The sequence below is a fragment of the Physeter macrocephalus genome, chromosome 16, assembly GCF_002837175.3.
Source record: "Physeter macrocephalus isolate SW-GA chromosome 16, ASM283717v5, whole genome shotgun sequence".
Lineage (NCBI taxonomy): Eukaryota > Metazoa > Chordata > Mammalia > Artiodactyla > Physeteridae > Physeter > Physeter macrocephalus.
The window spans coordinates 67,285,086-67,298,202 of NC_041229.1; the positions used below are offsets into that span (position 1 = coordinate 67,285,086).

Below are 13,117 nucleotides of genomic sequence, written 5' to 3' on the forward strand. Positions count from 1 at the left end.
CAGACAAAATCTCACACAGCAGCACACACATACACACTCACAAAAAGAAAAAAGGGGAAAATAATAGTATATCTTGCTCCCAAAGTCCACCTCCTCAACTTGGGATATTTCACTGTCTATTCAGGTTTTCCACAGATGCAGGGCACTTCAAGTTGATTGTGGAGCTTTAATCCGCTGCTTCTGAGGCCGCTGGGAGAGACCTCCCCCTCTCCTCTTTGTTCACACAGCTCCTGGGGCTCAGCTTTGGACTTGGCCCCGCCTCTGCGTGTAGGTAGTCCGAGGGCATCTGCCCTTCGCTCAGACAGGACGGGGTTAAAGGACCAGCTGATTCTGGGGCTCTGGCTCACTCAGGCCGGAGGGAGGGAGGGGCACGGATGCGGGGCGAGCCTGCGGCGGCAGAGGCCAGCGTGACGCTGCACTGGCCCGAGGCGCGCCGCACGTTCTCCCGGGGAAGCTGTCCCTGGATCCCGGGACCCCGGCAGTGGCAGGCTGCACGAGCTCCCGGGAGGGGCGGTGTGGACAGTGACCTGTGCTCGCACACAGGCCTCTTGGTGGCGGCAGCAGAAACCCTAGGGTCCCACACCCGTCTCTGCTGTCCGCGCTGGGTAATGAAAATGAAGTCATCTCACTGATAAACAGAAGAGATCATACTTTTCAGCACTTCCTCAGGTTTAGGGACATGGCCAGAATGACAGTTGCTGGACACAGTTGCAGGTGTTTTACTAGGAACATTAGATACAAAACCTGTGTCACCACGGCCAGTTCCAGGCCTTACTGGCTGTTGGGCTATACTCTGGTTTTGTCAGAATGATTCAGGAATTGAGGTGACCCTGCAGGTTTGGGGCCTTAATGGTGGCAATCAGACTGAGGAAGACAGCGACTGAATTGTGGGCCAAGGATTCCGATCGTCTTTTGAGGTCATATTCATACATACAGGTTGCTAGAAACATTTTTTTTCCTTCCTCCTTCATCTCAGGCAGGAGGCCTAAATAGGATATAGTCTTTCATAGAAAGTCTGCAAGAAGGTAAAATAGATCATAGAGGTCCCAGGCACAGTGCTGAATCTTTTGTAGATATATTATGAAATTCCCACTGCAGAACTGTGAAGTCATTTTTTTTCCTATTTTATGGATAAGGAATGTTAGTCTACTTCCTGGAGTCACAGAGCCAGTGATAGACATAAATTAAGATTTGAATTGATGGAAAAGACACTTTGCAGGATGTCATGGTCATGGAATGAGAACACTTGGGTTTAGGACTCAGCTCTACTTTATGACCTTGGGTAAGACATTTAAAGTCTCCAGACCTCAGTTTCCTCCATTTACAAACAAAGTGCTCAAGTCTGCCCTCTCCATCTCAAAGGTTATTGAGAATGTTTGCATTCATTCGGCTAAGTTATGGAAAGGTTGTACTAGCTGCTGAAATACAGTGCAAATAAAGCACAGGAAATCTGGGCCTTGTAAGGAGAACGAGGCGGGTAAATAGACGATGATGATGCAAGGCCATCATGGCTGCAGTAAACTTGTGAAGCAGACGTCATGGGAGCACAGAGTAGTTGAACTGCCTGAGCAGGCACCCGTACTTGGAATGAGGTGGGGAATCCTCAGGGATGTTAAAAGATGATATTTAAGTTGCCTGATGGACAAGCAGATATTTTGCAGATTTACCAAGAAAAGGCCCGTTCGGGTGCATACTGACATGTCAGCTGCGGGGCTGCGGTGAATTAGACAGGCGGGACCAGGCATCCTGGGGTCTGGTGAGGGAGGCAGGCATTCATCAAGGACAGGGAGTCACAAAATGCCTGTAATTCACCTGTGGCTGACTGCTGGTAGAGGTCGGTGCATGGTGACAAGAGAACGTGTAATAGGAGGTCAGGGAAGGCTTCCCTGAGGCAGAAACAATTGAGAGCTGTCTCCCGATGGCTAGAGAGGCAGAGAGGGTAGGGAAGAATTCTGCACGTAGGTGGGAATGTGATAGGAGGAGGTCTGGAAACAGAGCAGTGTGGCTGGCCGGGTAGCACTGGCCAGAATGGGCTGCTCACTCTCATCCTTGTAGTATGAGAACAGGTTTTCTCTTCATCCTAAAGTTTAAAAGAGGCCATTCAGTTTTTAAGCAGGAGTGTGTTGTTGTCAGATTCATATTTCTTTCAAGGTAACTGTGACTACTGTGCACAGGTGAGACTGGTGCCCGGCAAGGGTGGCCGCTGGTGGAGGAGTCCAGGTCAGCTTTGCTGATGCCTTGGGCTGTGGCAGGGGAAAAGGGAGATGGATTCAAGAACTATTCAGGAGGTAAAAGCAGCAGGACGTGGCATTTGTTTGGATATAGGGATGAGGGGGAGAAAGATTTCAGGGCTGGAAGACTTGCATACTTGGAGTATTTGATCTGCAAGGGAAGTGGCAGGGAGTGAGACTAGAAAAGCAGGTGGGTACTAGTATTGAAAAAAACTTTGTTACCCAGAAAAAAAAAAAAAGAAGTAGATGATTCATCACTGTATCGATGGCATTTATCTAGAGCAGCATGGCATAACGGGTAAGAAAAAGGTCTTCAGATTCAGAAGATCTGGGTTTTTCGTTGACATTAGTAGAACCTTAAACAAATTAACCCCAAGCATCCTCCCTTGTCAAAGAGGGAATGATATCGCACTTGCTCCTAGAGTTGCTGTAATATTATATGAGATACTTTCTGTAAAGCATTTAATACTGAGGAGGTGCATAGTAAGCACTGAACAGATGGTGGCTACTATTCTGTGAATTTCCATCCATTCAGCAAATACAGTGGACCCTTGAACAACATGGGTTTGAACTGTGTGACTGTTCTTTTACTCAGCATATATTTCACTGAGTCCAGGCACTGCATGTTAATACAGTGGTGAGCAAGGCACTCACAGAGCCTATGTCTCCCATTGGCTATCGTGAAACAAAATTTAGTAGAGGTTTAGGAATAAGATAGGAGACAGTCCCTAGGATAAATGACTGTCCCATGGAACAGAATTATAGAAAATTCTCTGTGTTGTAAAAAAAATTACACCCCCCCCCCAAAACAAAACAAAACAAAACAAAACAAAACAAAAACCCCACACTAATTCTTGTGGTGTCTTTTTAGGCTCTCTGAGACCCAATCTGTAAGGTCTTTCTTACATATGGTAACTAAGCTTAAATAGGATTTAAGTCGGACCTGTAATATCCTGAGTTTGTGCTGGAGGGGGCGGAGGGAGGCTGGGCAGATCTCTTAGCAATCCACTTTTTGAACATTGGACTCCATATTCCTCTCCAGGTAAATCGTAGTCATGGCACAGATGGAATATGTTTTCATTCATGTGGTGTTTGATATAGATATATATGTATATATATATATATATATATATATATATACTTTAAAAATATTTTATTGACATATAGTGGATTTACAATGTGTTAATTTCTGCTGTACAGCAAAGTGATTCAGTTATACCTATATATATTGTACATTCTTTTTCATATTCTTTTCTATTTATACTTTTTTTTTTTTTAAACAGGTGGTAACAAACAGGGATACACAAGAAACTCTCCTGTGCATGGCCTGTGTATTTGAAGTTTCAAATAGTGAACATGGAGCACAGCATCATATTTACAGGCTTGTAAAGGACTAACCGTGGTTATTTATATATATAGATACCTGTATATACACACACACATATGTGCGCACACACACACACTCTCTCCCATGATTGAACGACTGACTGTAAACCTCACCATGCAGGGGTGCTGCCCTGGCCCTGAGGTCACCCCAACTTTTCTAAATCCTGTTTGAGTGAAGTCATTTTTTCATGTATTCATACTCATTGTAGCTGTGAAGTTCTGGTACAGTTGTAAAAAGAGAAATCGAGTTGTTTCTGTGTGTTATTCAGATCCACAGCCCACAATTCCTCAGAAAGGTGAACCTTAAGAACCCAAGTCTCTGTCTGCAGAGACCTGTTTCTCATTGTGGTAGAAAAAAAAATTAAGACAGAGCATTTACCATTGGACATTTACAGCCTTTATACAAATGTATTTAGTGTTATTTTTTTTCCAACATAAAATTCTTGTTTTAAGATACAAGTAAAATTAATCTTTAAATATAAATGTAAATTAGTACACAAAACTAAGAATCTGTAGACTTATCTTTGTAACAAATTAGGGTGGAAGTTATGAAAGAATGTAATTCACTAAATTATTTTTTAAATGAAACTTTTCCTTCTTTTTGAAACCAAATGTTAAAATATAGCCTTAAGAAATGCTTGGTAGAAATATCCTAATGAGACAAATTTGTACATTTTTCCTCAAGGTTAAAACTAATCTCCTAATCCATTAAACTCTTGAAACAACTATTACAGAGGAAGAAAACGTCACCCCTTATCCTTAACATATATAGTATATTTAAAAAATATAAAATTGTATTGTACTAATGTGATGATTATTTAATGAAAAAGAAAAGATGGCTCTTTTTGCAATAAGTAGATAAATACTGAAAATCTAAACTTACAATGTTTATAGTCTTGTGTGTGCAGTTATATTTTATATGGACAACCAAATTTTTTATTAAGATGAGTAAATATTTGAACCACTGAAATTTAATAACAAAAATTTAAAATTGGCATGAATACTGCACTGTGAGCTGCAAATTATAGAAAACCCTGTGGCTGGGAGAAATTTCATCAACCAAACTCATAAAAGGCTCATCAGTTTTAGGATCTCTGCTCCCCAGAAAATCACAAGCGTGCTCGCCAGCCTGTGGGTAAATTATTTCTGGTGATCCAATATGCATATTAACCTGCTGTAACTATATGTGTACGTGTGTGTTTGTGTGTACATTTATACACATATACATATATAGTTATTCAACACATATTTATTGAACATCTATTCAGTGTCACTCAGTTTTCTAGATGCTGATATGTGTGTATTTCTCAATCTGTGTCCGTAGATCTAGGTGTATTTGCTAAGGACACCCATTTCCTTGACATCTCTCAATAAGTCACAATACTTATTTGACTGAGGTTGAAGAGGCTCAGCTATCTATCTCTGCCCTTTCCAAACAGGCACATTTAGGAGGTTTTCTTCCTAGGAGGAATTCAGCTTTCCAACCCCAATATTCCAAAGCATGGTCCAGGCAGAGTTGGTTTGATGTGGCCACATGTCTTGGGTTATTTCCATAAGTGCTTCATTGGGAAGGGGACAGGGCATACTCCTCAACTTCCTGGAGGAAAGTGACGTTTTTTATAACTGTCAGGAATAGGTTAACACTATTAGAACATAAAATGTTTTGTAAGTTGTGAAACATGTCAAGACTTTTATGTCAAGCCAGAAAATAAAAACTTTGTTCTGTCACATTCAAATAACCTACACACCCCCTTCCCTGTCCCACCACCTGCTCTGACCTTGCTTATATACTGATGAGTATCTGGTGGTCATGGGGGTGTGGCTGGCTCGTGGCAAACAGAAGAACCAAGCTTGACCTCTCCCAAACCCATGACCCTGGCCACTGGGAAGACCAAAGGAGAAAGCGCAGAACTTTCCCCTTTTGGAACACACATCCCTTACGTAAGCCAGTAGCATGGTGTGTATCTTCCCTACGTAAAGAGACTACAGTTTGTTCCCTGATTCCAAGTGGACCTTTGAAGAATTGCCCTAGTGGCCCACCCTTCTATCTGGTCTTCGGCCCAAGCATTAAGCTTCTTCCTTGGTCATATATTTATGACTTCTCTGGTCACCCCTCTTAGGGATGTTCTTTTACTCCCATCTCCTGTGTCTTTACTCAAGGTGTTACCCCCAGTCTCTCAGGACCCAGGGGCGCAAATGATCTTATGTGGGTAAAAGCCATGCTATCCCAGAACTTCAGGGCAAGAGCTATTTGGTTCACGTTTTCTCCCAGGAATGGGGCTCTTCGGTGCTGCCAGGAGGGCTCTGAGGATTTACTTTTTTCAAAGCGCAAATAGATCGAGACCCAAGAACACCAGCTAGAGGGTAGTTCTTTTGGCTGCAGAGAAGGGCATACCCTGGTCTGCTGAACTCACAGAGTTAGGCTGGGCCCTCTGATGCTTGTCCTCTTCCTCCGAATGCCTTTGTAGTTGAGTTTGGGGGTTTACATGGATGAACTTGAGGATTGCTTTTTGCTCTTAAAACAAGTTTACTTCTTGTCTTGTTCTTCTAAAGATTTCTCCAGGGCAGATATTCTCCCTGTCTTAACCACTGGTCCAACCTCTTAGCCCTTTCTCTGTCACTCCCAAATTAGACCCTGGGATTAGATTTGTGTTATAACATCGAATCCAAGTCTGTTTTTGGTCTTTCACCCTCTATGGCAGAGTCTCCTCCCTTCGTAAAGCTTTCTGTACCATAAAGAAGCCTTTCCAGAGCTCTGTCCTCACTGCTCTTTTCTGGGTGCTCTATCTCCTGGTTGACCCTCCACTACCGGGATCGATTCAGGGACATCTTGTGCTTTCACTGGAGAGTTCAGAGGCCACGTTCCACAGCCTAAATAGGGAGAAGCTAGAGAACTGGGCTTTGGTCTCTTGGTATTCATTTTCATCTTAGCAAGAGACCTAAATAAAGTTGGGGCTTTTCCAAACATGTCCTAGAATCCCAGAACGTCCAAGCTACCCTAAACCAGGGTTTCTCAACCCTTTCTTGACACTGTTGACATTTGGACCAGATAATTCTCTGTGGTGCAGGCCTGTCCTGTGCATTGTAGGAGGTTTAGCAGCATCCCTAGCCTCTGCCCACTAGATACACCTTTCCTCAGTTGTCACAACCCAAAATGTCTCCAGACATTGCCAAATGTGCCATGGGGCACAGAATTGCCCCTGGTTGAGAACCACTGCCCTGCATCTGACAGGTCACAAATGCCATATTTGAGATTTTCTTTCTCCTTCCATTTTACCCTGAGAAAGCTTCTCCCCTGGGAGCCTTGTTTCAGGCCATCACGAGACAGGTAGGAATATTACTCAAATGATATTGTGTCCACGTTTCTTCCTGTTTCAGAACTGCTATTTCACAACAGAATCTGCTACAAGTATTCTTTCCTTCCTCCCTGGGAAAGCTGGGGACAGCTGGCCACCATCATCCCTATAATCAACTCACGCCTATTTAAAGAGCATTTCTAATTTGCTCTTCATTGCTTATTTTATCAGGTTAAAAAAAATCCCACCCATTTTTATTATTTCTCATAAGGTTATAGTTCTCATTATCAAAGCTTTAATCATTTCAATACGTTTCCTCTGGTCTTCTACTGTTAGCCTTGCACTCATTGCTTTTTTGTAGAATTTACTTTACAGAAACCTCTGGAACATTTCATCTTTAAGAGTGGTGGAGGGAGGGATTCATTTTGGAAGAGGGCTGATCGAATTTTTCTTTATTGAGCTTTAGGAAAGCCCAGTCTTCAGGCATCCCTCAGAGCTAGTGCGGGCTCAGTTCCAGAGCACCGCAAGAGAGCAAATATCACAGTAAAGGGAGTCACACAGTGCATATAAAAGTTATGTTTACCCTATATTGTAGTCTATCAAGTGTGCAATAGTATTATGTCTAAAAAAATAATCAGTGCACATACCTTAATTTTAAAATATTGCTAAAAAAATGCCGGAACACATACAATAGAAACTTGAAGGTCACCATAAAAAATATGAAAATCATAAAAAAGTTGAATTATTATTCAATTATTAATTATTGCGAGAATGATCAAAATGTGACACAGAGACATGAAGTGAGCAAATGTTATTGGAAAAATGATGCTGGTAGACTCATTTGCCGCAGGGTCGCCACAAACCTTCAATCTTAAAAAACTGCGATATTTGTGAAGCACAATAAAACGAGGTATGCCTGTGACCTCCATTTTGTAGATGAGAAAGTTGAGGCCCAGAGGGGAGATGACTTGCCCAAAGTCACCCAGCTGGTCAGTGACAGATTAAGAGTAAGGCTCTGGGACTCCTGCCGCTTAATCCTTGGCCTCTTGGCGGGGGTCGTTCCTCTCTGGTGCTCAGGGCAGAAGAGAGAGGGAGGTTAAGACCCCCTTCCTCTGCCCGAGCAGCAGCATCTCCTGGTGGCGATGCTGCTTCTCCCCCTGGAGTGTCTTGTCTGGGAGGCATCCGCGCGAGCAGATAGGAAAGCTGATGAGCCTTTTCCTTACCCTGAGGACAGTTCACCTGCCACAGGCTCTGAGTCAAATTTCTCTTCACAAAGCATCCCAGCAGCAAAGTCCCACGCTCGGACCAGCCAAAAAACAGCCCCCGTGCCCAGAACTTGGTGTTACAAACCCAAGTCTTCTTTAGGTCTCAATACTCTAGTGGCTTTTGCAGTTTGTTTTTGTACAAACGTAAGTTATTTAAATCACACAAGATGACAGTCAACTTTTCAAACCAGGTACCGATAACTTGTATGATTTTGTGTATGCTCTGGTACACTACACCTGTTCTAACGAAGGGTAGAACCAATTTTGTGTGTTGGTGTTCACACCTGTGACATTAAGAGGATACGTCTGCATTGCTTCTTTCTTTCTGTTGATGTTTCTGTGGCAAAACCCTGCACATGTCATTTCTGAAAAGCCTTAAATCTTTGCGATGTTGCGTGTAGGGTTTGCAGTGCAGAAGGCTGCCTCGGACCTGTGAGCCCTTTTGTAAGCTGGAAGCATTTCTCTTACTACTGTTAACTTTTGTAGGAAGTTTTCAATTCAGAGCTGCCAAAGCGTTCAGTAAGCAGTGCCTTAGTGATACTTAGTCGTGCCGCCAGCCTTTTCTTACACCAGTTCTCGATGTCCCTTTACTGATCGGCACGGTATTTAAAATAGAGCAAGCAAGCATTGTTTTCATTTTTGTTTTGTAAGCCCATTTTTCTCCAGTTCTATAGGAAACTGACTTCTTGGTCTGAAATCTGAAATGAACAGAAGTCAGCTCATTGACCACACTGTCAAATGTCTATACCAAAATGGAAGGTTTTGCAACTTCGTAGTTTACTATGAAAAGCAAATGGTATACTTTTAATGTTGCCTTTTAAATTCATGACCAAATACTTAGCTATTTGTGAATCTTCTGCACTCTAGCATGAAAGTGCCTTTGGTTTGAGATTCCAGCTTAGAAAAGTGCTGCCATAATCACGATAATTTGTAGAGAGACCAAAAATATTCTGAGATCACCGTAATGCCTTTGGTTTACTGGGATAGTAACCAACCACAGGCCTCCATTCACAAGAGCGCGACGCGGACCCTGCCTGCTGCGCTGTCTGTCTGCCGTGGGGGAGCCCCTGCCACCCGTGCCCCCGGGGCGCACAGCGGCAGGAGGGCCCCCAGGAACTGGTGTGTTTGTGCGCCGTGACCCCGTGCGCCATCTCCGCCCGTCACCCAGCCCTGCGTCCGCCTAAGGGAACTTGCACACAAACCGCAGACTCTCGGCCGGTGGACAGATTTGTCCGTCTCCTTATGCTCATGTTCCGTCTGGGGAGGCCTGCCTTTCCACTCAGATGACAGCACGCACTGCTGGTTTATGCAGTGATACCGTGGAAAGTTGGGAGCCTCAAACTGAGATGACAGTGCAGAACAAAAAATGGGTTTAGGGTCATTGTAATTGAAGTGTTCTTCTTAGGGCGAAAATGTTGGCTCTGAGTGTTGTCTGAATGTGCTAATGAGAAACTTCCAAAGAGCACCGCTCACCATTCGGAATTGTCGATGAGTGTTCCAGCCCTCCAAAGGGCAACTCTTCAGAGTCCCTGTTGGCTTTTATCAAAACCTTGTGTAAATTGGGAGAATTGATAGAGGGGAGGACGAGGAGTGAAAAGGATGAGAAGGCAAAAACACGAGCCGAACAAAAGCCAGGACAAAGAAGACTTTCCTTTACCAATACAGACTTTACAGTGACATTAGGCGTCCTTGAAAGTTAGCCTCTGAATGCGTATCGTCCGTCTGTCTCTACCTGGTGTCTTTAAGAATACCCTCTTTGGGCTGTCTGAAATTTCAGGAGTGATTTCTATCCACACCAAGTTGTGAGTATTCATAGAAATTTCCACAAGAAAAAAAAAAAATTAAACGAAAAGGAAAATTGCTCAACACAAGTTGTAGTTAGCTGCTTGAATTCAGCCCCTCCCTGTCATGTCAGGACTACACCACAACTTGGAAGAAATTAATCAAATGTTTGTTTTCCTGCTTCCCTTTTCAACTGTTAACTGTGCTTTCTTTGGCAATAGTTTTCTCTCATTAACTCATTACTTATATCGTTAAGAATGAAGGTTTTGTGCTTAAAATTGCATTGCAAAGGATAGTTTCACTGAAGTCACGCACCATTAAATAAGATGAAATATTTGTCTTTATTGTTCTACTTCCTAAGCCGTAAACTTGTTTTATTCTCTGTGCATTTGCATTGAGTCTGTTACATGCCCCACTCCATCATTTTAGCATTTGAAATAGCATTTATGTTCCCTCTCGTTCATCATGAAATGGGGTCAGATTCCAAGAGATTCCACCTCTATCATGTTGGCTCTCTTTTGTCTGCCTTCCATTATGAAATTGTTTCCCCTTCCCCTTTTTCTGAAAGAGGCCGACAGAATCTAGGTGTAAATCAGTTGGAAACCAGTCTCTGGTTTTCTCCCTCCCTCTCCCCCCTCCCTCCCTCCTTCCCTCAGTCCCTCCCTCCTTCCTTCCTTCTCTTTTCTTTTTTGCATCAGTCATTTTCCGTGATTAGTTTCACTGTGTAAATTAGATATTAACTGCACTTCTTTTTAAAAAAAAAATCTCCCTGTTACCTCCTTGAAAAAGTCACTTCTGTAGGCCTTTTTCAATAGGCTCATGACTGCAGATAAGGAAAAAAGTAAAAACAAAAACTATGTGCCTAAAAAAATGACAAAAAAAAGTTTTGTAACATTTAAAAAAGAAACCTGAATAGCCTTTAATTCTTTAATATGCTTAAATTTTATGTAAATCGGTTTTCGCCACGTGTGTTTGTTCACATTCTAAATGACTTAATGGGATTCTCACAGTCTGTGTCTTCGTGTCACGTGTATGAAATGGGCTTGTGACGTAAGCGTTTCATCTGGTCAGTGGTTCCTTTGATATTGTACTGCTGCTGGGAGTGGGCTGGAGGAGCCTGCCTTTAGGCAGTAAGGTTCCTCTTGGGTAGATTGGAGAGATGGGGGGATGGGGGCAAATTCTCACATACGTTTTCATAACCTGTTTGCAGAAACTTTGAAAAGGCATTTGGTTAAACCTCTTGGCAGTACAGTATTCTTGTATTTGTTAACGTCTGTGTTTAGGTACTGGTACCTTTTTGTTTAAAAATGTTCTAAGTGTTGGCTTTAAAGTGAATTTATCTTTAGTATGATAGTTATATGAAAATTATAGGGTTTGTGTGCAGAGAATTTTTTTATAAAGTGCTTTGTAAAAAAAAAAATGTATTCTAGCTTTCGCGGTACATATGTGTGATAACTGTAATATCCATGACAGTTAAGTGCAATTATTTCATCACTCTAAAAATGCTATTTTTGTGTCAGTTCCTGCAGGTGTTTTCATGTCTTTGCAAAGTGACACATTTTGATGCCTTCTTGATAAAGTGGTAGACATTTTGTAGCTTTCTAGAAACTTTGTATTCATACGGTATCAATGAAAAATAAAGAAAATGAAAGTGTGGGTCACCTTTTTTATCTTCCAAAGTGTATGTTGTTGAAAATGAAAGGTGCTTTATGTGTTGTGGGTGAATGTATGAAGGACAGAGTAAAGGAGGTTGAAGCCACGATCCTTTTGATGGTGTCCACCAAGCTCAGTCATCCGAACATGACATGTTAATGTCTAGCAGGGTTTCTTTCTTTCTTTCTTTTTTCCTGTTTTTTTTTGTTTTTTTTTTTTTTTGTGGTATGCGGGCCTCCCTCTGTTGTGGCCTCTCCCGTTGCGGAGCACAGGCTCCGGACGCGCAGGCTCAGCGGCCATGGCTCACGGGCCCAGCCGCTCCACAGCATGTGTGATCCTCCCAGACCGGGGCGCGAACCCGGTTCCCCTGCGTCGGCAGGCGGATGCGCAACCACTGCGCCACCAGGGAAGCCCCCTGTTTACTGCGCCACCAGGGAAGCCCCCTGCCTGTGTTTTTTTTTTTTTAATAGGAGTATAGTTGATTTACAATGTTGTGTTAGTTTCAGGTGTATAGCAAGGTGATTCAGTTATACATACGTATATATCTATTTTTTTCATATTCTTTTCCCTTATAGGTTATTACAAAATATTGAGGATAGTTCCCTTTAGCAGGGCTTCTTAAAAACATCCAAAGGTCAGTTAGTCTGCCTGCCTGTCTCTCTTTAATGTGTCATTAAAATTGTTAACCCGCCTTGCTGGGTGCATGCCAGGAACCAGGGGTAGAAGTTGGTGCCTGCACGGTGCATGCTGTAACCCCGCCCTGTCCTCAGGAGTGTGCAGCACACACATGCACAACAAAGCCTTGGAGTCACTACGTTTACTGCCTGCTGGGCACTGGGCCAGTGTGCTGGTACGACGTGTGATTCTCACAACAGTCCTGATGACAGTAATATTATTACCCCCCAACCGATGCTCAGAAAGGGCAGGTCGTCCAGAGTTGTGACTGGTGAGTGGTAGAGTCTTCAATTGGTCACCCTGGCTCTGATGCCTTGACTCTTGGCCCCTGCATTTTGGCTCACTGAGACTCCGTGGAAACAGCTCAAGGCTGGGGAGGAGAAACCTGGGGGCCGAGGGGCTTTCTTAAGCAGCAATGACCTTAGGCTTCTGACAGCAGGACCCAGTGTACCCTGGGATCCTTCAGTTTGAACTAGACCTTAAAAGGTCTTGCTTCTCCCCATTTCTTTGAAATCTGAGGTACAGCCTGCCTCAAATCCGAAGAGGCACTGTGGGAGGGGGAACAGAGAAAAAATTAGCTTCCAGTTCCTTTGAAAAGGCATATTTTTAGCGAGCTACAATTCAAGAGGAAGGCCATTGTCTAGTGAGCTGCTCGGGGCAGAGAGGGAGGGGAGCTGTGGGCCATTTTGCTGAGGCCCTGTTAATATGCCAGGTACCTTCACAGTCACGATTTCCTTTAACCCATGTCCTCTTGAGTAAAGGAATCATTTCCGATTTTCCAATAAGGAAATTGAAGCCCAGAGAATTTACATCCTTGTTAAGATCATAA

General features: G+C 43.2%; 1 protein-coding gene across 1 annotated transcript in view; it reads left to right on the forward strand.

Annotated features, from left to right (window-relative positions):
* TEAD1 (TEA domain transcription factor 1) overlaps nucleotides 1-11,626 on the forward strand; it is a 33,447-nt gene extending 21,821 nt beyond the window's left edge. The window contains exon 4 of the mRNA XM_028500959.2: nucleotides 3,515-11,626. Coding sequence (XP_028356760.1) covers nucleotides 3,515-3,628 — 114 coding nt within the window. The 3' untranslated portion in view covers nucleotides 3,629-11,626. The remainder of the gene's footprint in view (nucleotides 1-3,514) is intronic.
* The last annotated feature ends 1,491 nt before the right edge of the window (nucleotides 11,627-13,117 follow it).